General features: G+C 36.7%; 1 protein-coding gene across 1 annotated transcript in view; it reads left to right on the top strand.

Annotated features, from left to right (window-relative positions):
- Positions 1-27,444, top strand: part of NECAB1 (N-terminal EF-hand calcium binding protein 1) — a 186,159-nt gene that overhangs the window by 23,575 nt on the left and 135,140 nt on the right. The window contains exon 3 of the mRNA XM_049782416.1: positions 26,945-26,970. Coding sequence (XP_049638373.1) covers positions 26,945-26,970 — 26 coding nt within the window. The remainder of the gene's footprint in view (positions 1-26,944; positions 26,971-27,444) is intronic.

The raw sequence follows: 27,444 nt of genomic DNA, 5'->3' as shown, positions 1-27,444 counted from the left end.
TCCCAAATAGGTCATAATATTCTTTTTCTGCCAGATTGTATGAAATGGGCTGAAAAGTTAGTATAGCGGATAGGGTAATTGCATGTGACTGATTCTGTCCCCTGAATACTTCTAGGGGTGATTCATGAGCACAAAGCCATAATTAAGTCCTGAGCACAACTGGATCTGACCCAAAATCCAGAAATAATCCTTATTTATATTAAATATCATATTTGTATGATTTGATGTAATATATCCTACTTTGTCTTAAATGTTGTTAGTAATCAAGAAACAGAAATAAAGATAAACAAATGGAATTACATCAAAATAAGAAACTTCCATACTGCAAAAGAAACCAGGGCCAATATGGAAAGACATCCCACAGACTGGAGAAAATATTTGTCCTCCACTCACCTGATAAAGTATTAATAGCCAAGCATTATAGACTTCATGTAAAATTTACACAAACTTATTTGTTGAACACATGCAGCTGGGGCAAGGTGAATCATGTCTTTACAATTTAAGACGCTCCCAAGATAATCATTCCAAATTGTGTATATGGATTTGATTTTGATGATTTTTCTCATTTCCTAAGCTTGGATTCTGAAATGTGATCCCTGGCCAGTTCTATCAGCATCATCTGGGAATTAAAATGCATATTTCTGCTCCCCTTCCGACATTCCCAATAGTATAAAGCTAGCCACATTTTCATGTTTTTCCAGCATAGGACATTTTCTGTGAGGCACAAATGCTCTAAAAACACTGTCACTTAGATGTACAGGTTTTGTGATGACTTTATTTGGAGCTCAGAATGTTCCATATGACTTTTTCTCAGGTGTGTTGTTGTTGTTGTTATGTTTTTGGGGGTCACACCCGGTGACACTCAGGGTGTGACTATGTGCTCAGAAATCATTCCTGGCTTGGGGGAATCATATGAGATTCCCAGGATCGAATCGCAGTTCATCCTAAGACAGCACGTGCAAGGCAAACACCCTACTGCTTGCACCACCGCTCAGGCCCCTTTAATTTTTTTTATAATTTTTATTGTGAGCAAAGTAAATTACAAATTTTTCACAGTAATATTTAAGGTACATAGTGACAATGAATCAGGGCCATTCTTACCACCACTGTTGTCCTCCCTTCACCCCTGTTCCCAGCATGCTTTACATATCTTCCTTATTCGTCCCCGAACTGCTAGCATAACTGCTTCCCTCTTTGTATAGCTTGTTGTAGATTGGACATCTATTCAGTTGTCGTTGACTTTGGGTTTGGTGTTTAAGTTGATTTTGCATGAAGATGTAAAAATAAAGATCTTATGAAAATTTTAACACCAAGTTAATTAAAAGCAACAATACTTCAAATATTTTCTTAGTGGCAAATAATCTACTTATGTAGTTTTTACCAAATCTTATAACATTGCTTATTATATAAATATAATTTTCAATTAATGACATATATTACTGATTTAGTTATACTTAAAACACTGTAATTAGTGGGAGATAAACAAATCCCTAACTTTAAAATCAGATCTTTGTATTTTTAAGACAAAAGATAAATGTGAAAAATGAAAACATACTTTCAAGAGGCATATTAAAAAGCTCTAATTAGTAAGTCAAAGTAAATATATAAATACTATAATTATACATTGCATTTAAAAATGCAAACTAGGGTTTCTCATCTTTTACTCTAGAAAACCTGGCATTATTTCTTCCTATTAATTTAGTCCTTATTACCTTAGAGTAGCAAAGAAAATAAGCAAGAGAAGGTAGTGAGAATTAATTGAATGTGTCAGCTTGTCTTGACATGGCACCTATCTGGAGAAATAGTATTTTAAATGTTTCTGTGAGAACATTTATTGGATTGAAATGACTTTTAAAAATTTATTCTTGTTTATCTTTAGATTCCAGTTTTCATTATTTTAAATATGTTATTATTTTTATTACCCTATTTGGTTATCATGGTCAATGTTTAGTTTCATGCTTTTTATAAACAAAATTACTGAACTTTTTCCACCATCAAAGGATTTTAAGAACCTTCATGATTGTCCTTGGGTTACTTTTGGTCTGTCTCTTCATCTCCTCCCCTATGCTTGATAATATCAATTTTATAATCAAAGCCAAAGGTTTGTCCTTAAGTGAGACTGTTTATACCCATGTTCTGTTTCTTGTATTTCCTGGGTGGATGACATGAGTGGGTATTTATTCATCTCCTCTTACTTTTTTCTCATTTAAGTTGATGCTCCTTAGATCTTCTCTAGTTGTATCAAATTAATAAAATATTATTTTTCTTAATGCTGTGTACTACATTATAGATATATACATGTGACAAGTAACTGGATTCTTTATCCAACCATCTATCATTGAGCTTTTTTCCCTCCATATTCTGCTTTGTTCGTTTGAGACAAAAAATATGAGCATTGTGCCCATGTCCAAATAGGAAGAGATGGTTGTTCTTGGTCAGTGTGATAGAGAGTGAAGACACATTTGCCTTGTATGAGACCCTCTGAGGGTTACATGCAAAGATACTGATTTGGGAATGTTACATGTAATAGTAGCAAAAAAAATGGCACAGAGAGAGTGAAGAATTGTAAAGGTTTGGAGTTTGGGAACAAGGCAAAATTCACTTGAGCCAAAGGTTAGGTGGAGAGATTTTACAGTGGGTAAGGTGATTGCCATGCATATGACTGACTCTGTTGAATTACTGACACCACCAGGATTGATACCTAAGCACAGAGGCAAGAGTAGATATTAAGGACAACTGTTAGTGGCCCTAAACGTAAACACACATGCACACACAAACTGCATATGTATCATGAAAAGGAAACTATGCTTCTTTTCTCACATGCTTTTTCTATAGGTTAGGTCATATTCCCAAGGAGTGGAGGAGAATGACCCTGAATTGACAGATTAAATTTTCACCATCTTGTATAAAGTAGTTTCAAAAGTACATTCCGTGAAATTCTAGAAAAATGAAAGTTTCATTTTCCATTTCCAGTCACTTGAACTTTATGATCTTCTATGCCTGTCAATAGAAGACTAATACATAGGAAAGTGTGATGAGGACTGGCCCACGATACATAAATTCAAATTCAGGTTCTGTCAGTCACATAATTTTAGGTCATTGCTTATCTTTGTAATCAGTTTCTAAAAAAATGTTAAATGAGGATTTATATTAGAAGTTCCCTGCAGTTATATAATTTTATTTTCTCAGTCTTGTGACCTAAAAATTATGAACAAACTTTCAGCTTAGAAATTTTTGCTCAGAAGCTAGGCTATATATTTTTTTTTATTACTGTGGTTTCTAAGCCTGAGCCAATGCTTGCTAAGTATCTGAGTAAAATGAAACAACTTGGAGTTCAGTGCTGATTTGGTGCTGGGTCTTGTCACCTAATTATGTATCACTACAGTTTTTTTTTTAGATTTATGCCACTCAACACATACTAAATTCTGTGAAGTAGAGATTAAGAGGGGCTAAGTGGCATATCCTTAATTATTATAAATATGTCAACTTTAATGTAACACTAAGTCAGTGTGTGATTTTAATGGGATTTCCAAATAATAACCTGTTAGAACTGGAATTACTCTACCAACTCTGCTTACTTGCATTTTAATAGGAATTCTTTGTGCATACAAATGATAAATATGACTGATCACAGTTGGATTACTAATATCTAACAGTGGTCCTCAAACTATGGCCCGTGGGCCACATATTGTATTTGTATCTGTTTTGTTTCTTCATTGCAAAATAAGATATATGCAGTGTGCATAAGAATTCGTTCATAAGTTTTGTTTTTACTACAGTCAGACCCTCCAATGGTCTGAGGGACAGTGAACTGGCCCCCTGTTTAAAAAGTTTGAGGACCCCTGATTTAATAGATTATCTGATTTACTCTTATAATGAAATAGTGGTTTAGCATTAAATTTTAGAGGCAATGATTTCACTATGTGCTTAAACTTGCTTTTGTCAGAAAGAAACAGAGTACATAAATAACGGATATGAGAATAAAAAGTAAAAGGTGTGGAAGAAGAAAGGCAGGGTAGGTAGGTAAATGTAGTTTCATATTTGACCTTAAGGGTCATTTCTTAAAATGCAAGAGTAAATTTAACAAGTTTTCCCTTAAAAGAGAAAGAAATATCTCTGATAGTAATGCCTTTGCTATTCATTCAATAACTTAACATGCGCCCTATGTACTAGCAGTAAATTTTGCCAAACATGCTTTGTGAAGAATTGGTAAAGTTAATGAAGAATGGAAAGAAAAAAAAAAGATTTAAGCTGGAGAAGAACTGATTTATGTTAGAGACATCTGGAGAAGCAGCAGTCTGGAAAAGATAATGCATCAGATAAAGAGCACTTGTTACAAATGTGAAGAGCTGATAAAAATATCCAGAATATGTTCCAAAACACCATAACACCCACTAAACACGCTTTGGGGGAAATGCTAGAGTGAAGAGCACAGGATTATTAGATAGAAGGTTTTTGCTACTTTGTCCATGTCTCATTAGTAGAGTTCACATACCTTTGTCTTTATTAAAATTATTCGATTTCTACTTGTTATTTAAGTGTATGTATTTCCTTCATCCTTTAGTACACATAAACACCACTAAAATGAATGAAATGAATATTTGTTATAGGTGTTTTACTCTTAGTGTGGGTAAGGGAATGGTTAAGAATAAATTTGAGGGGCTGGAGATATAGCACAGCAGTAGAGTGTCTTGCATGCTGCCAATCAGGAAGGACCCGGTTCGATTCCCGCATCCCATACGGTCCCCCACCCTGACAGGGGCAATTTCTGAGTGTAGAGCCAGGAGTAATCCCTGAGTACGGCTAGGTATGGCCCCCAAACCAATCAATCAGTCAACCAATAAGTAAATAAAGTTTAAAAAAAGAATAAATTTGAAAAATAAATAAAAATTTTCTCATAGGGTCAGAGAGAATACAATGGATAAAGCTTTTGCCTTGCATGCAGCTAACTCAGATTAATCCTGGTGCCAAATATAATTCCTGAGTCCAACCAGGAATGACCACAGAAAACAGAATAATCCCTGGGCATAATCAGGTATTAAACATACCCCGAAAGAAAAGAGAAGAAAAGAAAAGAAAAAGAAAAGAAATATCTTTACTTTAGTCCCTTCATGGTCACTCTTTATAGAAAATAACATTATTAACCTTCTATATATGTTAGTCCTAATGCAAGCTAATAGTTGCCAGATTCCAAGTGTTTAAAAAGCCCACTTTTTAAATTTCTGTGTTATGGCCTTCAAAGGCAGCATGACCAAGCAAAGCTTGATCTAGTATTTATTTAAGCCACATAATTCATAAGGAAGATCAGAGAATCAAACCAAACTTGGTGTCTTGAAAGTTTGAATTGAGCATTCATATTATAGTATGTTTTTCCACATATCTCTAACACATTTTATGAAAGAGACTGAAATGCAGAACTAATAATGTGTGTTGAGCATGCGTTTTATTTATAGCAACACAGGGATGTTTTCTTCAACTATTTGGTTTTGTTTCTTTTTTATCTTTTGAAGAGAAGGGATACAAAATTAAAATGCCTACTAGAGGGAATTGAAAGATAGTATAGGAGTTAAGGTGTTGGTCCTATATCTGGGAGCCCTTGAACATGGCAGGAATGGCACAGGCAATTTTTGACACCAGAATTCCTTGAAACTCCTTGCTCTGAACATTAAACTACCAGTTGTTGGAGAATTTCCAGAGGGGGGGGCAGGAGTTTCCTGACTTCTACTTGGGCTTCTCACTCTTTACCCCCCAAAATTCAAAATTCATGGGTAGTACAGAATATAAGATACTTTGCATATGGCAGACCCCAGTTTGATCCATAGCACCACATTGGCTCTCTAACTACTGCCAGGCGGACTCCTGAACATATTGTTAGGAGTAAGCCCTGAGCACCTCCATGTGTGAGCTTCCTTTCCCAAAATTCATACTCGATTTCATTTTATTCAGTTTCATCCCTATGCAAAGATTTTCAGAAACCCAACAGAAGAAACAAATTTACATAATTGAAACCAAGTGCACATTAACACTGTGTTTCTTTTTTAATTTTAGTCATCCTGATTCACAATTTTACAACTGTTGATAAGGTTTCAACATCCAACAACATTCCTTTGCCAGAGAGGGTCTGTTGCCCTCTGCCACTGACTCAGGGGCTCCCCTCACCCCCAATCCTCAGCTGCCTCAACCTCCCCCATCCCATATTCTTGTCTTATCATTAATATAGAGTTACCATATCTTTTTTATCCATTTATCTTTGCAATTACTCTAAAATAAACATACCATTTGATGTTATTTACAGATTCTAGTTATACACTGATTTTTATTGCACAAAGGCCTATTCAGCTTTCTCATCTCTCCTGAAATCAAAAGCTCCAGAGCAAAGGACTTAATCAAAGGAATCTTAGAACCTATGTGCAGGAAAACTACTCTTTGATTACACCTGACTTCGTGCTTTTGATGGTACCATCAAGTCAAGGAGTTCATTCAGAGAGATCTTACTATGACATATAGGCAAGCTATCCAAACTCCCTTTCACTCATGAGCTCCATTCATGGTTTCTCTACTGTTTCTACTGAGCTAACAAGAAGCAGATTATTTGAGATTGCTAATCAGTAACAACATATGAGATAACTAAACTGTAGCACAGTAACATAGGGGCAGCTCAGGGAATCAAGGCTAAAAAGAGAACACTGAGATTGAATGGGAAGTCCCTGTACTCATTCTAAAAGGTCTGGGCTCTTAGGCATTGGTTATGGTGTTCATATTATCTGTGTACGAGTATGTTTGTTATATAAATTAACTATAGTAGCTTACATACAATGAATGCCAATTCTTTTCCTATCACTGTCGAATAGTTTAAAATTCATCTCCTTTCTTTCTCAAAGCAAACTGTACAGTTAAGTTTACTCAGGTCTACTTTATTTGAAGGAAATTCAACCTCAGGGTTAAGAATTTGGGTAAGGGCCTGAATGATCTCCAGTAGGTAGGGCATTTGCCTTGCATAGAGCTGACCTGGGTTCAATTCTAGCAATCTATTTGGTCCCTGAGACAGAGCCAAGAGTAACCCCCTAAGCACCACAAAGTGTGTCCCCAAAATAAAAACAAAACAAAACAACAAGAAAAAAGAACTTGGTTATGTATCTAGAAAGTGTGAAAGATCAATTACCCTAAGTTGGAGAGTTTATTATCAGTCACTTGTCACCAAAACTCAACTTTTTCTACATAATTGTCTCTTGGGAACTAAAAAAAATCACCAGATTGGAAAGATAATACAGCCTTGAATGCTGCCTACTTGATTCCTGTCATACCATAAGGTCCTCTGACTTAACCAACTTGATAGTGCTAACTTGGCAGTTAGCACTGCAAGAAGTGATCACTGAACCTTAAATAAGGTCTGAGCATTGCTAGATGTGGCCCCAAAATATAAACTAAAAGCCACTATGTCAGGACTGTACCAAAGCCCAATTAAATGTGAACTCTGGACATGTCTTTAATATTAATACTTTATTATTTTTTTTTGTTTTTTGGGTCACACCCAGCAGTGCTCAGGGGTTACTCATAGCTCTGCCCTAAGAAATCACTCCTGGTGGGTTTGATTGACCATATGGCATGCTGGGGATCAAACCCAGGTTGGTTGCATGCAAGGCCAATGTCCTACCCAATGTGCTATTGCTCCAGCCCAACTTTAGTCTTTTCCATAGGAAATTATTTCAGTTCTAAATATAGTGTACTGACATTTTAGCAAAAGGGTGTAGTATTATAAAAATTTTGAAGTCATATCTCTCAAAGCATAGTTCTGAGTTAAACAATGGCAATCAAGCTTGCTCAGAGCTCTATAATCAACAAAATGTACACCTCACAGGGGTATAGTTCAATGTTAGACCATTTGATGCAAAAATGTACACTTTCAGAGCTTACCATAGAAAATCTGTGATCTCAAAAATTAGCCGGGTCTTATCAGTGTGGATTTTATCTATATCCTGTAAGTACAGTGAATGATCTTTCACTTCGGTATACCTAGGGAAAGGCATTGTGCTGTTGTTTGTTTTCTTAGTGACTCGAGTAGTCCCCAAGAAACATTTCAACCAATGTTGAAAATCAGGGCACAACAACTATTGTTTATTCCTGGTGACTTCTGAGAGTTATTTGTTTTTAAGAACTATTTATATAACACAAAAATGACAGTAAATTAAGAAATATATTGCCAATGTGCTTAAAAAGTTATTGATCTAAATAGGATATAACATATTTTTATGTTATATACCAACAAAATACAAGTATGCAGTTGTGTTAAGTAATCGTACTATTGGTTCAACAGCATTTGGTACCAAGAGCACTAGCAAGTTGGTTTGTTGAAGGAAAATTCTCTAGAAATTAAAATGTCAAGAATAGGTCTAGGTTCTTAAATTATCAAATGCATTTTTTGTGAGTGCAATTGCTCAGATGATGTGTAGTGTGACAGCCCTTAGGATGGGCTTGGATAGTGGTGGATGGTGATGGAGGGACCTTTCTCTGCCATCCGAGGCCACGTGGCTCTATAACCCCCTTCAGCAGGCGGGTATCTGGGTCCAGGAGAGGTGGATATAGAACTCACTCACAGGTAGGCTTTCAGAGAGATAATATCTTTATTTGCCCTGGCCAACGTGTGTGGCCTATATCATAACCATTTATGCTGTATATCTATTCAGCCCTGCATTGTACTTGTATCTCAGCCATCTCTGTTCCTGCTACCTCTCCACATGAGCAAAATCCCTAATTCCCTTTTGCTCCTTAGGCAAAACCTTTTATAACCTTCCAAGACACCTCCCAAGGAATGGGAGGGTCTAACAGGTAAAGTTACCCATAGCAAGACCACTCCCAGAAATGGGTCTTGCAGGTAAGATCAAGTTATACAGGAAGAATGGGGGGATGGGTTACAATTATGCACTGAGAGAATTCGTGACATTTATGAATTAGATTCTCAATGGTGTCAGCAATGTTGGAAGGGTAAGGAATCAAAGTTTAGGGTTCAGAAAAGGAAAGTTGAAGTAGGTTGGTATGAATAGAAACATCATTGAAAATGAAACAGAACTTAGAGTAAAAGAGAGGAACTACAGAAGGAAACAAACTATGAAGGAAGTAATGTATTATCTAGATTTGGGGTAGTGAGTTAAATTTAAATTTATCCTTGATAGGTACTCTTTAAGAAATATTTTTTATTATTCACAAAAACAAATTATTTTCCCATCTCCATATCTCACAGAATTAATAAATCTCCTTTGCAATATTGTTGGTAAAAAGATATCTAAGATGTCAACCGAATGTCAGTGGGAGTCTTCTAATTTACTTATTTTAATTCAAAATAATAGTAATAGTAAGCTTCTACTCATGCAAAAGAATTAAATAGAGATTTCTTCACAGGCAAACCTTATAAACAGAAATTTGCTTTGCTGATGTAGCCAAGGTTACTGGCAATGATAACATACAGTTCCATTTTTCCCTTTCTCATTTAGGCAAGTTTGCATAAATTTCCTTTTCACGGGGCAAGAAATAAATGGAAAATATGTGTCTTGTTCATTTGTTCTTTTATCTTTGTCATTGAATAAATCATCTTCTGGAGATAGGATGCCAAAGAATTCTCAGTCAATGAAAATCAATCCCAGGGCTTCAGGGTAAAGAAAATTCTGTCAATGACAAATAATAAAGACACTCCATACATTTTGGATCCTTGATCAAAGGGTTTCTATTGGGGGATGTTAATTATGTATTAGGCTTTGGGGTAAAGGCATTATATATTTGAAGACTATTTCATCTTTATAAACAGCCCTTTTATAAATATATTTTAGTATTAAAAAATTAAACATTAAGGAATTGCAGCTTAAAATAGAAATTTTTTTTCTAAAACCAAATGTCTAGTAAAATGTGCATCCAGGTTCAAACTTACACATCTCCGTAAGATTTGTACTTCCATAATTTCCAGAAACTTACTCATGATGATGTTCAGTCATTATGGGATACTGTCCCAGAGAGCATATTAAAAGCAAAAAATGAAGCATGAAAGTATATATTGGAATAGCACATCATAAAAGAGAGCTCACTGCAAGGGAATTGCCAGGCCTTAGAGCAGTTTGGGGCATCCTGACATGGACTATTTCCTATATACATTCTGTTAATTAGTTTGGAAGTAATCTCTTTGAACATTTATACTCATTGGTTATAGACTTTAGAGTCGCATACATTCATACATGACATATGTTTATTTGGTGGAAAACTATGTAGCTATTAAAAATGAGATCACACTCAGTTGTCATTTAGGAATCAGAAAGATTGTACAGTGAGTTAGAGTTCTTACCTTGATTGTGGCTGATGTTCAGCACTCTATATGATCCCATCAGGAGTGATTCCTGATTACAGAGCCAGGAATAAGCCCTGAGCACTGCAGGCTTTGGACAAAACAAATAAGTTCTCGGGTAAATCAAGCGATATATGATAACCTGTACAGTGAGATACTTTTTATTGTAAAAAAGAAGTATATAAGCAACATGTTTTTTTTTTAAGTATGTAAGTACCTAAATGTGTTAGTAAATATATACTGTTCTTGGCAAGGCACACATAAAACTGGAAATAATAGATGTTCTATTGGAAGAGAACTGCGTGGTTAGGGGAAGGATAGGAGTGATAAACTTGTCCTTGGAGGCGCCATTTTATCTCTTGAATGTTATGGCTGTGTATAGATACGTATAAATAGGTGACTTGTCTGTACAGTGAAGATAAAGTTCTTTGTAATAACAATTATGTCTGTAATAATGTAAATATATTTTTAGAAAACTGAATAATCAAAAACATTATATGAGATAAACAAATCAGCAAGTTTATTGATGAATTTGGAAGGGACCATATTAGATCTTTGGAGGAATATTCTTATTTAATTTTGAATTTGAATTTGTCAATTTCATTGAGACTGTTTAATATAGCATTACTGGGGCCGGAGAGATAGCATGGAAGTAAGGCATTTGCCTTTAATGCAGAAGGTCATTGGTCTGAATTCCGGCTTCCCATATGGTCCCCTGAGCCTGCCAAGAGCGATTTCTGAGCGTGGAGCCATGAGTAACCCCTGAGCGCTGCCAGGTGCAAACCAAAAACCAATTATATATATATATAGCATTACTGCTCAGCCATATTTTTAGGTAATAAATTAGTGAACAGAATGAAAATACAGCAAGAATAGCAATATCTATCAGATACTGAAAATATAAAATGTCCAGAAATATTTGCATAAAACATTTCCTACTTTCCCTTTTTCAATTTACATACAAAATTTAGAACATTAGAATATGCAAGTAGTACAAAAGAAGTTTTTTGGTGGCATGTAATCAAGTCCTTCCTTTCACATATAATGCACATTTTGTATATTTAATTTAATATAGTTCTTGTTTTGCAAATTCTTCCGCTTTTCAATAACCTAAACTTATGTAAATCCAGAAGGATGTATTCCCACCATATTCATCAGTCAGTTTTAAATTCATTTCTCACTCCCCAAACTATTTCTCCATAGCATTGAATTATTTTTGCATTTATTTTACTTGTCTGTTATATTGTCGACCTGAAGACGAAGATTGAATTCTCAAAACAAAAGCGGTGTTTTAAAGAATCCCATAAAATTGAAGTTTAGAGAAAAAGATGAAGCATTTATGAGCATGGCAAATTCAGGAATATCTATAGCAATATTTCATCACATAAAAAAGAAAGTTTAAGGATGTTATATCATCATATATCATATATATATGTGTGTGTCCTGCTCTCTAAAGTAACCTTTCTATTTCTGAGTTCCTTTTTGAAAAGATTTAGGTATTCCTAGTCATAAGTTTCTTAAATTCAAGATGATTATCATTTATATTATGCTAAAAGTCTACATTATATTAAAAATCATTGAACATATGCATTATATATAAAGGCGATATATACATGAAGGGCTGCCTTACATAAAGGATTGATGTGTTTAATTCTTTCTTGATAGTATTTGCAAAACCTCTAAGGTTTAGGATATCTCTTTTTTGTAGTAAAAATGAGCTTTTCCAATATTTTCTTTTTAGTATAAATACACTGTTAAATCATTAAAAGCTTAAAATTTTTATCACTAACGCCAAATGGTTTACTAATAGGATTTATCTATTTTACGTTATTTTGTAAATCACTAGCATAGAGTTATTCAGAATAATTTTAATTTTAGATCTTCAAAAAGAAATGTAGCTTTTGCAAAATCTTTTCTTTATCAATTTATTATTGATTTACAACTTTGTGGCATTTAAGGAGTTTAGTTTTATCTATAAAAATAAAGGCCTTTATCACAAGTGGAATAAAGATCTCTACCATAAGAGCGGTAAAAGATAAATATATTAAGAAAACAACAAATAGCCAGAAACATTGGTGGTGCGATTCTGGCACTCCTGGGATGGGTGTGCTATTGGAATGATGTGACACAAAAATGTGATGAAGTGTATTGTAAATTTTGTGGAGAAAGAGCAACAAAAGAAATAAATTTAGGTGGAGAAATGCAGGGAAGGATTTAAATTACAGTGACCCAGCCAACAGACTCAACTCTGTCTTGTAAAAGGGAAGGTGATCTTGATTCAGGGTGGACATGAAGTATATTCATAAACTGGAAGTTTTCTATACCAGTTAGTCAAAAGACACCAAAAGAGAAGTAGAAAAAAGATTAAAATAAATATAGATAATAAAATAAAGATAATAAAATGCACACATGTAATGAATGAACACCAGAAAAATGGGCTTTTTTAAAATACAATTATTAGAGATAATTTCTCTATGCAAAATCCAAAGGAGTAATCAGTTTTTATTCCATATTTTGTTGTTGTTGCTGTTTCACATTTATTAGAAGGCAGTTCCGAAATTTAAATAGGATTATTCAAAATATTTTTCAACATAGCAGTGTGGAGGCCACAGATGGAAGCCGACCCGCAACTGGTGTCTGTTCACACTGAGATAAGAAAACTTGGATCATTTGAAACTTTCCATAGCAGTCTGGTTTTGCTATGGCTTCCAAGTACAGAGCTAGAACTTCTTATGTTTTAGCTTTATGTATTTCTCTCCTCCCTTCTCATCTCCTCTCCTCTTCTCCCCTTTCTCCCCTCTGTCTCCTCTCCTCCTTTCCCCTCCCCTCTCTGATCCTACCCTCTTCTTTCCTCCCTTCCCCTCCCTTCTTTTGTACTCCCCTCCCCCCTCTCCTTTTCTATACTTATCCCTCTCCTTCCTTTCTACTTCCTCCCTGTTCCCTTCCCATGTTCCTTCCCTCTCCCTCCCCTACTTCCTTCCCCTTCTGTTCTCCTCCCCTCTCCTCCCTTCCTCCCCTCCCTCCCTCCTTCCCTCCCTCCCTCCCTTCTTCCCTTCCTTCCTTCCTTCCTTCCTTCCTTCCTTCCTTCCTTCCTTCCTTCCTTCCTTCCTTCCTTCCTTCCTTCCTTCCTTCCTTCCTTCCTTCCTTCCTTCCTTCCTTCCTTCCTTCCTTCCTTCCTTCCTTGCATGTGGCCAACCTAGGACAAACCTCGGTTCGCTCGCCGGTGTCCCATATGGTCCCCTGAGCCAGGAGTGATTTCTGAGCACAAAGGCAGGAGTAACCCCTGAGCGTCACCAGGTGTGGCCCAAACACAAAACAAAACAAAACAAAACAATCAGAAATTGAGAAGTCTTTCCTCATACAGAGATCTGAAGAAGCACTGCCGTGGAGATCTTTGAATCTCAAGTGGAGAAAGAGCAACAAAAGAAATAATTTTAGGTGGAGAAATGCAGGGAAGGATTAAGATTACAGTGACCCAGCCAACAGACTCAACTCTGTCTTGTAAAAGGGAAGGTGATCTTGATTCAGGGTGGAAATGAAGTATATTCATAAACTGGAAGTTTTCTATACTAGTTAGTCATATTTTTTTTCAGCCAGGGGATGCAAACCCAACTTCAATTAGCTTTGGCAAACTGTGACTCAGCCTGGGACCATACATCAGAGAGAGAAAGAACATACGTAACCACACATGCCTGTGATCTTCAGATTGACTTGAGAGAGACTGAAAATGAACTGCTATGACAAAAATTCCCACCATCCATATGTTGAGGAGAAGTAATCCAAAGATAAGGAATGATGTTACTGAGAATGGGGGAAGACCAGAGCAACCAAGAGACATTTCTAGGGCCAGAGTGGTAGCACAGCAGAAGAGTTTTTGCCTTGCACACAGCTGACCCAGGAGGGATGTGGGTTTGATCCCAGGCATCCCATTTGATCCCCCAAGCCAGGAGTTATTTCAGAGTGCAGAGCCAGGAGTAACCCCTGAGCGCCACCAGAGTGTCACCCCAAAACAAAACAAAAAACAGAAAACAAAAAAGGAGACATATCTAGATTGTAAAGACTCATTTTCTCCCTGTATTAAAACTAAAAGGAATAAGGGGACAGATATATAAAACAGAGGGTAGAGCACTTGCTTACATACATCCAACCTTGGTTTGGTTCCCATCACATTATTCCCTGAACCTTCCACATGATCCCTAAGCATAGAGCTGGGAGTAAGTACTAGAAAAAGCAGGGTAGTCCTCAAACAAAAAGAAAAACAAAACAAACAAACAAACATAAAACAAACAAAACCAAAAACTAAGAACAATGATTTGGCAGAAGATAGAACCAATTTAATAAGTGAGGACACTGAGGAAAAAAGAAAAAGGAAAAGAAAAAGAAAACTCTCAGTAGCTTCTGGGAATTCTAATGTAATTTGGGGCAGGTATTGGACAGCAGAAAATAAGGAATGAATAAAAGTGGAAGGAGAAATGGAGAGCTGGACAGTTATATTTTAAAACTCTGAAGGCATCAGGCATGAAACTGTTTTTAGTGCTAGAATACAACAGAAGTCTGTCAGCCAATTAGAGCTAAAGTTTCCCTAGCAGTTAAGAATATAATCTTCAGTCACTACAATTGTTCCTTTGCTACATTTTTTTCTGCAGTTACACAGTACTGTAAGATTAAAAACAATTTATGGTCATTTTAAATTTATTTTAGAATTTTTCCTCACTCCGATATTAGCAAATGGATATAGCTATATAATTAGAATTTTTTCTGAACATGAAATGCCACTTGTAAAGAATTTCTTAAAAGATCCACTGCAGTGGCCTCCAACCATAACTTTTTACCAGACAAATGCAGGTTCTTTTTTTTTTTTTTTAACATTAATTATGCTTTGAATCTGCCCAAATAAGAGCCTTGGAGAAAAGTGATTTGAACACCCTTTAAACACCAAATATCTGCAGGAAAGAAGCTTCTCATTTATTGCCCAACCAAACAAGATGGTAGAAGTGAAGCAGGGACAGTGCAGACTTGAGAGATAGTGTTTATGGATCATGATGGTGGAATTGTAGAACCCATCATTCAAAACAGGAAGCTGAGATCAGGTGACCCTTCTGAACTGTCAATAAAAGCTACTCAGATTGTAGTTCTGGAACCAGTAGCAGGTACTGCTCCATACAAAATTATAGACCAACTTCCCATTCAGGGACTATCTTGGCATAGGACTTGGAAATCTTTGTTTAATAAGTTATCCAGGTACTTCTCACAGTCATGAGGTGGAAGGTGAAAAAGCACTACTATTTATAGTAACAAAGTCCAAACATGGAAAAGTTTATGGCAGAAAGAGTACCGACCAGATAAAAGTAGAGTTAGACTCATAACCAATCATTGAAGCTACAAAGGGAACAAACTCTAAAGAAAGGATGCAGAGGGAATTTAACGCAACTTAGAAGAATTTGGGGGAGAAGTTCAATAGCAGTGGTCAGGGGACCAAAGGGCAGTTCTTGGTCAACTGACTATGGGTCCATCACAAAAGCCCAGTGATGTCGTGCTGCTTGAGTCCTATAGTTACAGATACCCATGCCACTCTTTCTCCTAAGCTTGTGTCCAGTGATGCTGAGGTGGCTGTGTGGTACTCAAAATTGAATCCAGGTTGGCTGCACAAAAGTTACCCAACCTGCTATGCTGTCTCCCAACTGCACATTCCAGGAGATATATTTTTTACTAATTCAGCCTTACTTTTCAGCTATTCTGCTTAGCCCAGAATAGAATCAGGTGAAATGTTCTGCTTTATGGAGATTAACCTTTTCTTAGACCTCTAACATCAAACAGAAGAGACAAAGGAATTATGTATATGTGTATAGAATTATGAAGCTTATGCTGTCACCATGAGCTATATAATTAGAACAAAAATTTATGCCACCACTTATTTGCATATTTGTTTAACCTGAAAGATAAAGTGTTAGGAAAGGTAGAAATTGATTACCAACATCATCTTGATCTCTTTTTAATGTAATTTATTTCTTGAAGTCAACAAAATACATAAGACTCTTTCTGAAAGTGTCTTAGAGGCATCATTTCTAGGGCTTGGACCCGAAAGTCCATATTTAGAAAATTTTCAATCTGGTTAGGTGCTCAGCCAGCTATAAAAAATCTCCAGGGAGCCAGGAGATGGTTTTGTGGTTAAAGCAATTGTGTGTGTGTGTTGTGTGTGTGTGTGTGTGTGTGTGTGTGTGTGTGTGTGTGTGTGGGTGTAACTTCACTCTTGGTGTTGCTTGCATTTGTGAAGAACACAATCACTGAGTGCCCCCCTCAGCCCTTCAGAGAGAGAGAGAGAGATTTTATTTTATATTTTCTCTCCCCAGAGAAATATCCAGTTCTAGGCTACAATAAACCTATGTTCCTCTGATCTTAACTATACTCTTATGATCTTTTTCAAATAGTTTATGAAGTCAATATTTCCAAAATGTTTTCAAGGTTAATATTTGGCCATTTGTCTAATCTAGAAATATTGCTTCTGTTGATTTTTATTTATCCTATTTTGTTGAAAATGTCAATCTTAACTTAACTCATATGCCCCGAAGATAATGGAAACCTATTCTGTTTAGAATATCTTTAGTGAATTGAAAGATGGCAAATTACTTTGTAAAACAAAGAACATAATGATGGCCAAGCATGTTTGTTAATTAGCCAATCTGACTGTATGCCAGTAAACCCATGGGGACATTGCTACACTGATTCCATTAGGAGCTAACTAAGCATGTGTTCATTGAATCATGTTCTTGCCTCAAATACTGTTTAGAGATAAATATATTTGGAAGCTGAAACCAACTCTTTTGCTCGTTAATAAATGTCTTAATAATGGAAATAGTAATATTATTAATATGAAATAAAACCTGTACATGGTTTGTAATGTATTTGGTGGGGGAGAAGGAGCACATGGTGGTGCTCAGAGCTTACTTCTGGCCTGGTGCTTCTTAGAGATTACTCAGTGTATTGCCCAGGGAACCATGCATAGGGTGCTGGGGATCAAATCTGAGTTTGCTAGGGCCGGAGTGATAGCCAGTGGTAGAACATTTGCCTTGCACGCCACTAACCTAGGATGGGACCGTGGTTTGATCCCCTAGCATCCCATAGCGTCACCCAAACCAGGAGTGATTTCTGAGCGCATAGCCAGGAGTAATCCCTGAGCATCAAAGGGTGTGGCCCAAAAACCAAAACCAAAACACAATCTGGGTTTGCTGCCTGAAAGACAGATGACCTAGCACTGTGCTATCACCAGAGTCCTATTCTTGTATTTCATTGTAGGAGCCCTTCTCAGTAGTGCTCTGTCTGGCAGTTTGGGTTTGACAGCTGGTTGGTGTTCAAGGGTGATCTGGGTCATAACTAATGGTGCTTGGAGGCCCATGTGTCCCAAAGGTCTAACTGAAGGCTTTGAACATGAGAGGCATGCTCTCTGTCACCCATACTGTCTCTCCAAACCTCTTCTTTCTCACTGTTAATGCTCTTACTGGAAAATGATAGGTAAAGCTATTGAGCTGTCTTTCTGGCCCTGTAGTTGTTAATGCGTCTATAGTGACACAGTTTGAGTAATTTTTATGCTTACTGTAAGACAAAGACTTACAATGTATTCCTGATACTTGAATACAGCATCCCAACCCCACACCCATCACTGGAGGATTTACTTCCTTTCATGAGTAACCCAGGGCCCTATCACAACCATCACTCTGTTCTACAGTTTCTTTAGTTCTTCATCTAATAAACATTTTACTTACTTTCTATATTTTAAATTCACAGTTGTCAATCAGGCTGTCATTGATGATTTAGCTCTTTTGCTCCTCTTTGGCCTTCAGAGAAACATCTCTTTATTTGTATTTTGATACGAATACATTGACAAGGCTCAACAGTCAGAGCAGACACTTTGTATGCAGGAAACACAGGCTCCATCATCGGCACAATTCCTGAACTGGGGTTGTCCCTGAGTATCACTCTTTGTGGCCTGTAAAAAAATATCAAATGAGTTCATATAATATATAGTGTAAATGGCATTTTAAAATTTTGCTTTCTTTGCTTTTTAAATATGTTGGAATAGCTGAACTATTAGAGAATTTCTTGTTATAAACATGTAATGAAGCAGGAAAATGTCATATGCTATCAATATGTATGTATGCTTATATATATGTAATGTTTATATAGGATAGAAATGTATCTCAGTAAAAATCAGTTCTACTGGAATTCATTCATGAACATGAACTATAAAATAGAATAGTGCTTCACTACTCACTATAGACAGTGTAACACAGATACACTCTACCACTTTATAAACCTGGTCTTTATTAAAGAACAGATAGAACTAAGTCACTTAAATTATTTTGTACCATTATATTTTATTTTCAAATAATGTTAATTTTCAGTAATGGACAGAAACCATTTCTTACTTTGAAGTTCAAAATGAATTTTATTATGAACTTCTGAACCATACTGAAGGAGCAAAATACAAAACCAAAATGACTGACCTTTAATATTCTTTCAAATATGAAGTTCTGTAAGAACACTATGGTCAGGAAATGACATGTTTCTTAATGGCCCAAAGGTTTGAAATGGTGCTATTAAAAATTTTTAAGTGCCCTAAATCTGAATAAAATCTATTCCCAAGTTTCATTAGTTTCACCTCCACATTTATCTGCTCTTTTCTGCCCCTCCCATATTGGCTTATTATTTCTAGAGAAAATTGAAACTTCTTAGATTATCATGTGAGACTTTACTGGTTTGTTTTATTTCTTTTTAAATTATTAGAGTTTAGGAAGTTATAATAGTGTGAAAAATTTATGGTATTTATACCCATATGTCTTTTCTAGTCTGGCTTGCTTTGCCTCATTTCCCTCCAGTCTCTGTGTTATAGTTGGTTATATATTCCAATGTGAACAGTTGGTCATTGTTCCATATTCTGGTTCAGGAGAGATAATACAGAGGTAAGGTGCTTGTTTTGCACACAGCTAATCCTGATTGATTCCTGGCATTTCACATGGTCTTCAAGCACATCCAGAAATAATTACTGAGTACAGAGCTAGGAATAACCAGAGCATTGCTGGGTATGCCCCCCCAAAACATAATATATATGTATACATACATATATATATGTATACATACATATATATATATATATATATATATATATATAATTCTCTATTGTTGGGCTTCACATGCATTAATTAAACCCAAGGAAATGGGTCTGGAGCAGGGTAGCAGTGCAAAAGTAATAATTCAAGCTAGGCATAAATGTGAAAAATGCAGGACCAGAAGGCTTCCAACTTATGGTGTGGGACTGTCAAACCAACAATGTTCATTGCCATTCAGTCCACCCCCAGGGTGGGGGAGGTTCCAGTAAAAGATAAAAGTACCTATATGGAACTAATGCAATCTAGGTGGGTTCAAAAGCCTTAAATGAAGAGTGTGAAGAGTGAGGGGGGGAGTCTTTGTACTGGAAGTCTTTATATTGTAAAATAAGGTCTGATCTAAAAATTCTCCCTACACTGATACTGAACTCAAAATATGAGATGAGAGCTCTGGCTGTAGAAATCACACAGTGGTAGGGTGTTTGACTTGTATGTGGTCAACCTAAGAAAGACCGGGTTCAATTCCTGCCATCCCATTTGGTTCCCCAGCCTGCCAGGGCCAATTTCTGAGTGCAGAGCCAGGAGTAACTCTTGAGTGCTGCTGGGTGGCCCAGGAACCAATCAATAAATCAATAAATAATTTTTTTAAAAAACTATGAGATGGGACAGACAGATTGTGTTCTATTGTTCTATTGTTCTATACAGAGGTGAAAACCCTCAAAGCAGAGCTTACAGCAAAGTGGTCAAGGTAGCTGTTGCATTGCATAGGTGCAGTAAAAGGTGGGACAAAGAAAAGAGAACACTTTTAACTTAGATAACAGCATGGTGACCTTTCCCAGAAGCATTTGGTCATAATTTTTTTTTTTTTTTTTTTTTTTTTTTTTTTGGTTTTTGGGCCACACCCGGTGACGCTCAGGGGTTACTCCTGGCTATGAGCTCAGAAGTCACTCCTGGCTTGGGGGACCATATGGGATGCCGGGGGATCGAACCTCGGTCCGTCCAAGGCTAGCGCAGGCAAGGCAGGCACCTTACCTCTAGCGCCACCGCCCGGCCCCATTTGGTCATAATTTTCAACTACGGGCTTCAAATTAGTCTTTTAGTTTGTCTAACCCCAAAGGGCCATTGTTCTAGGTCTTGCAGAAAGTAAAAATCTACTTTTCCTTCATCTTCTCCTTAGTGGCTGTCATTGTCTGGCATCACACTAGAACCCTTGGCTCTCTCAAGTTCATCATTCTTGCCAAGGCATCACAAAGCTTGCACCAGTTGCAGGTCATTGCCAGGATGGCATGAAGCCTGGCCCTGTTTCTATCATAGCCAGGGTGATTTGAAGCCTGCTCCTCATTCCATGGATGGAACCTAAAATTTAGGGCTGTACAGTGAATCTCAGAGCAACTGAAGCTTAAGTAAAGCCAATATGACAAATGCCTAGGGTTTAGAACATAACAGAAACATTGTTATGTTGGAATTTCTATTTATAATAGACAGGAACTCCTTTCTTTCAATAAGATTCCATTTAACTGGAACTATACAGAAAAGGAAATATAGATAGAGCTACAAGGTATTTTTTGGGGCACTATGACTAGGTTTTAGTCTCTGGTCTTTAGTTAGTCCCATATGCTATTATCCCTGATACATAGGTATAATAAAAACATTATTTTACAAGAAATACATAGAAAGAAATACATGTGTCCCCTTTCATCTGCTGAATAGATCTAAGGCAGCAATAGCATGTTTCATGGGCTCTTCAATGTGGGGGGGTCCCGACACCCTAGGGTTGGTGGGTTTGATGGCACTCGCATTGATGTGTGCTGGTGGGGAGCAAGCCAGACTTATGTCCAGTTTTTAGGAATTGTCACCAGGGCAGGAAGGCTGGGTTGCAAGGTGCCCATGGGAACCATAATAGGATTAACATTCCTTAAGTAAATTAACAACTGCCATTTCCCCAATTTCATTTATATAATAAAGACAGATAATTCCATTCTGAAAATGGGTCAATTAATTTTAGCCATTTTAGCACTCTATCAGACTGAGGAAAAAGGCAAGGTGACTATTCCATGCAAGCAATAAGGTATCTCCTGCAGGGCCCAGTTATGAGGCCAGTTTTGGGGAGAGATGGTTGAAAATCAGCACCTGTGTCAATTATACCTTTAAACTCCTTCCTATGAATCTCAAGAGTTATAGGTGGGTGCTTGTCCTTTATATAATATTAGAGGTAAAGGCCATCAGAAGCTCCTATGGGGTTGTTGCTACTGAACAAGTTCAAGGGCAATTGGACTGGCCAGGTATTACAAATGGAAGTGATCCATAGGAGTTGATCAATGTGCTTTTCCTTTCGAAAAGTCTAAACAGTTGGTACTGAAATGACAATTTTTATTTCTCAAGCATGATCAGGATCTAATACCCCAACATTAAAAGTGATTCCTTTAAGAGTCAGACTGCTTCTTCCCAGGAGCAGACCTATAGTGCCTGGCAGGATTGGCTCTTTTATTTTAGAATATAATTTATAGACGCATTGGGCTGTTGATAATTTTATCGTGTCAGGGCAGGGGATATTTAAGGCAGAACTTCCTGTTGTAGCAGGTATCATGTTGCAGTGAATCTATTGAATGTAGCTTTGTGGGCCAATATTGGGATGGAAAGATGTAGTCAGTCATGTCCCCTGATTCTGTAGGGCCTAGAGATGGACCTTTGCCAAGTATCGAGAAAACAAGTCCAGGAGAGTCTTGCAGTCCTTGTGAAAATGCCCTGATTCGCCACAATTAAAATATCTACCCATAGCTTGTGAAACCTTGGGATTGCCTCTGCTTCAGTTTCTAGAGCAGGATTACTAGACTCGGGGCTGTCTCTTGACTATTAGTTTTCCCTGCAATACATTGGGCAAGGTCTGGATGCTCTCAAAGGGGCAACACTGGGAGACGCATTCCCTGCAGAGATTGCATGAACATAATCTAATTGTGATGTAATCTAATTGCCTGATCACTAATCTAATCATCTAATTATCCTGAGCCCAATTATCCTCTTTACTGTACAGGCCCCTATAGCATTCACACATGCCCGATGTTTAATTAAACCAATGTTCTGACATGCCTTTAAATATCCCACGATGTCATCTCTCTCTGACAGGGTGCAAGGTCACATGACAATCTTTAATGGCATTCACTAAAGATAATTGATTTAATAGTGCTGCTGGTTTTCTTTACTTTTAATCTGTCTCTGTTGATGAATTGCATTAGTAAGTTTCCCCCAAAATTCCATGGAAAACTCCCTTGAAAAACTTCCTGAAAAGTCCTGGGAAAAATTCCTTTAAATTCAGTATCAGCATCAATCTTTTACCAAGCCCATAATACTGCCTCACAGATCTGTACTAAAATAGCATGAGGCAAGGCAGACATTTTTCTTATCTCTGCCCAATGTCTTTCACCTATCAGCATGTCATAGGTTAACCAAACTCCTGAAATTTTTCTCCAATAATTACCCAGGGTGTGGAGTTTTGCCTTGGCCTCATACATTTTCCACTGTATATATTGAGAATGGCTTAGGCAAATTTTAGCTATTACATGAAAATCTGGAAGGGTCCAAAGCTCCAGCCTATAAGGTATTTATTACAGTACATACAAGGCACAGGCCTTTTTAAAGTGGCTGAGCAAGCCTATTTTCAAGCCTTCATAATTGAAGCAGATTATCTTCTAGATGGGCAGTGGAGAAAAGGTAAAGCTTGGGGCCAGAGCAGTGGTGCAAACAGTAGGGCATTTGCCTTGTATGCACTGACCTAGGAGAGACTGCAGTTTGATTCCATGGTGTCCATTTTGGCCCCCCATGCCAGGAGCAATTTCTGAGCACATAGCCAGGAGTAACCCCTGAGCATCACTGGATGTGACCCAGAAAACCAAAAAAAAAAAAAAAAAAAGGGAAAGAAAAAGAAAAGAAAGAATAGGCAAAACTCATGGAGCCTAGATGGTAATTATGAGATTCATGTAGGGTAGTCTCTGTGAGGGGGTGTGGTGGTGAAGACAGGTGGATGAAGAAAGAAGTGCATTTTTACTGAGCCATTTAAGACTGAATTCAAATAGGTATTAGCCAATCATCATATGCAACATATCCATATGTTTTAGATTTGGCAGATCATATGCATCATATGCATCTGCACTCCATTTGGGAGATGGAGGTCTCTCTGGTTTACACCAGTAGTAAATGATAAATTATTGACCCTGAGATGGCCTTTAGATCACAATTACCATTGGAAAGACACCTCTCTCTCTTGAGACCTATGCAAGGAAGAAATTCCAGAGAGTTTGGCATGTTTATTCCAGAGTGAAAAATGCACATAAATCAATTAGAACAATATAAAGCTGGTCAGGGCACATGCCACTGCACTAATAAAGGGCATGACACTATCAGTTCAATAGGAGGGCCCCATTATAGTGATGATCCACCAGGGGATCATGTCAACTCACCATTTTGTCTAAAGTCCCCATTCTGGGTGCCATATGTTGGGTTCCATAGGTAATCCAACCTTGGGAAAATGGGTTTAGAGTAGAGTAGCCATGAAAAATTAATAATCCAAGATAGGCATAGGGTGAAAAATGTAGGACTGGAAGGCTTCCAAACTCATGGTGCAGAACTCACCAAACCAACCGCTTTTATTGCCAATCAATCCACCCCCAGGCTGGAGGAGGGTCCTGCAACAGACAAGAAATTTATCTGGAGTGAATTCACTCTAGTTGCTATTTTACATTTCAAAAGTCTTGGGTGAAGAGGGAATCAGGGCAGAATTCTTTGTATTGAAATAAAATAAGGTGTGACCCAACACTCTAATATCTAAACATGTTTGAAATAATTTTGGATTAATTCTTTTATGTTTGACTTATTTCACTTAATATGATACCCTCCAGTTCCATCCATGTTGCTATAAAGTGCATGGTTTCCTATTTTCTTTTAGTTGCATAGTATTCCATTTTGTATACTTACCACAATTTCTTGATCCATTTCTTTACTGATAACCTAATTTATCTAAAAAGCATTATCTGAAATTTAATAACACTTTTACAATTTAAATTTGTATTGGTTGCAAATAGTTAAATTTCTTTTCTTTTATTTCTTTTTTGGTTTTGGGGCCACATTCAGTGAAGCTCAGTTGTTACTCCTGGCTATGTGCTCAGAAATCACTCCTGGCTTGGGGGAGCACATGGGACGCCTGGGGATGGAATCAAGGTGCGACCTGTGTGCAACGTTGTGCTATTGCTCAGGCCCCAAATTTATTTTTCTTTGCTTTCTATATCTGTATATAACCTCTGATTTTTTGTCTTGATATTTTATCTGTTATTTTCTTTCTTATAGCAACATTCATATTGAATTTAATTTTATACATTAATTTATCTCTAAGATAAATTGCACTATAAGAAACTAGAAATATGATATATTTACCTTAGATTCTTTTGCAACCTAATTTATCTAAAACAATTAAATATTTCATGACTGACATATAAGACTGAATATGTATAGTGATGATGATAAAGAGGAATTCATACAAAACTTACTGCAAATGGTTTTACGTATTCCATTTGATGGCAAGTATTGCTTTTATGAAAGATTTGTGTAAGTACAGAGCTATCATTTATCCAAGATAAAATATTTGTCTTAGGATAAAATGCTGAGTTTAAAATTATGTTGCAAAGTTGGTGATGGATTTTGCGAAAATATTCAGTGTTTGGAATGCTGAGATCAGTATCCATTTCTCCAGCGATACTGACTGAACCTTTAGGCAAGTGAGACCACGTTTTATTTGCATTGAGTTTGACTTGTGACAGCCTTTATACATACAAAGATTTTTAGTTCATCAGTATTTGCAATTGATTTTTGTCTCTTTTTAAATAATGTTTAAGAGGTTTACTTCAATAGCCATTGCTGAATTTTTTTAAATATTAGAAATGGGAGTTAATGAAATAGTACAACAGTTTAAGGCATTTTTGTTTTTTGTTTTTGTTTTGGGCCACACCCATTTGATGCTCAGGGGTTACTCCTGGCTATGAGCTCAGAAATTGCCCCTGGCTTGGGGGGACCATATGGGATGCCTGGGATCACACCGCGGTCCATCCTACGCTAGCGCTTGAAAGGCAGACACCTTACCTCTAGTGCCACTTTCCCGGCCCCCCAGTTTAAGGCATTTGCCTTATGCACAGCTATCCCAAGTTTGATCTCCAACAACTAAATTTGGTCACTGTAATATTACCAGAAGTGACCCCTAAATATAGAGCGAGTAGTAATCCCTGAGCACTGCCAACTGTGGCCCCAAAACGGCAATAGCAATCATTAGGAATGACTGCTGGATTTTATGATGTTCTCATTTAAGCTTTGCTTATATGGTGATTTTTTTTTCTACTTTATTATCAATGAATTTTATTGATGCATTTGCCTGGAACTGAATGGAGCATTCTGCATTCCTATATTATCTCTTCCTTGGTCACAAACATTACGTGTTTTTGTTTGTTTGTTTGTTTGTTTTTGGTTTTTGGGTCACACCCGGCAGTGCTCAGGGGTTCCTCCTGGCTCTATGCTCAGAAATCGCTCCTGGCAGGCACGGGGGACCAGATGGATGCCGGATTCGAACCAATGACCTTCTGCATGAAAGGCAAACGGCTTACCTCCGTGCTATCTCTCCGGCCCCCAAATATTACCTTTCTAACAAAAAAAATTATAGCTGTTTATATTTTATCTAGATCACAAATATGATACTAGAGTATTAGAAGCTCATTGTACAGAAGTAAATACAGAGAAGTGTAACTTTTAATTGGAAATCATTTGAAATATGCATTGAATCAAATTTATTTCAAAGACTAAACTGAGTATGGAAATAGCAGTTCTACCACATTTGGAATCATAGTCTCTGTTTCCTTTCAGTCCATTAATCTTTTTTCTTTTTAAATTTGTTTTTATTTGTGGACACACCTAGCTAACTCCTAAGTCTTCACTCAGGAATCACTTTTGGTAGTGGTTTGAAAACCATATAGAATGCCAGGATTGAACCCAGATCATCTTTATGCAAGGCAAATAAATACCCTATTTGCTGTATAACGCCAACATTTATACTATTCATTTGGCAAGGTATTCATTTAGCATATAGAATAACACATTAAAATACTATAGTACTGCCATAAAACAAATCATCACCCTCATCTTGGGACTTGGGGATGAAGCAGAGAGTTAGGAAGTATTCAGTGACACTGAAGATAAATGGAAGAATTATCATTCTTCACTGCTATGCACTTTGTTCCCACCATGATACAGGGAGAAACACAAATACAGAAATTACCTGCTCAAAGATAGAATCTAATATAGTTACTATTTATAACATATAATTGACTGTATAGTACTGTAACATTTATAAAAAATACTTTCCCAACTATGTATGATCTATTAACATAAATACATGAATTTGGGAAACTATTAAGCTTAATTAAATATTGTAAAATGTTAAAAGCCTACTTAAGTTATAATATTTTTTAATTTTATCTTTCAGCAATCTTGACACAGAAGAGCTCTGCGGTAAGTTTTTATTCTACAACCAAATGAATCTATTACTCACTTTAAAATAAAAAAGAGAACAATGGTATATATTTCTACATGTCTTGAAGTGAATGTTTTATGCTAGGAGTTCTGGAGTAAAATAAAATTTGAGAAATTTGAGAGCATAAGGAATTTATCTTTATTCCATGAGTTTAGTTCAAGTACATATTTCACTGATGGAAAGACTTAAGTCTTTTTCATGGGAAAAAAATTATTGATATGATTAGTTTTCAAAGAAAAAAATTTCATCATTTTGAATATGTATAAATATAGTTGAGTATGTCATTTAAGATAATGTTGTTATTATCTTCTAATATACTGTACAATAATTTTGTTATCATTTTGCATGTGCAAATAACTTTGTATCACACTTACTTGATTCATTCTGGAATGAATGAATTGAAAAATTCACTTAGGGGGCCAGGAAGGTGGCGCTAGAGGTAAGGTGTCTGC

Source organism: Suncus etruscus, chromosome 10 (assembly GCF_024139225.1).
Source record: "Suncus etruscus isolate mSunEtr1 chromosome 10, mSunEtr1.pri.cur, whole genome shotgun sequence".
NCBI lineage: Eukaryota > Metazoa > Chordata > Mammalia > Eulipotyphla > Soricidae > Suncus > Suncus etruscus.
This window is presented reverse-complemented; position numbering and strand designations above follow the sequence as displayed.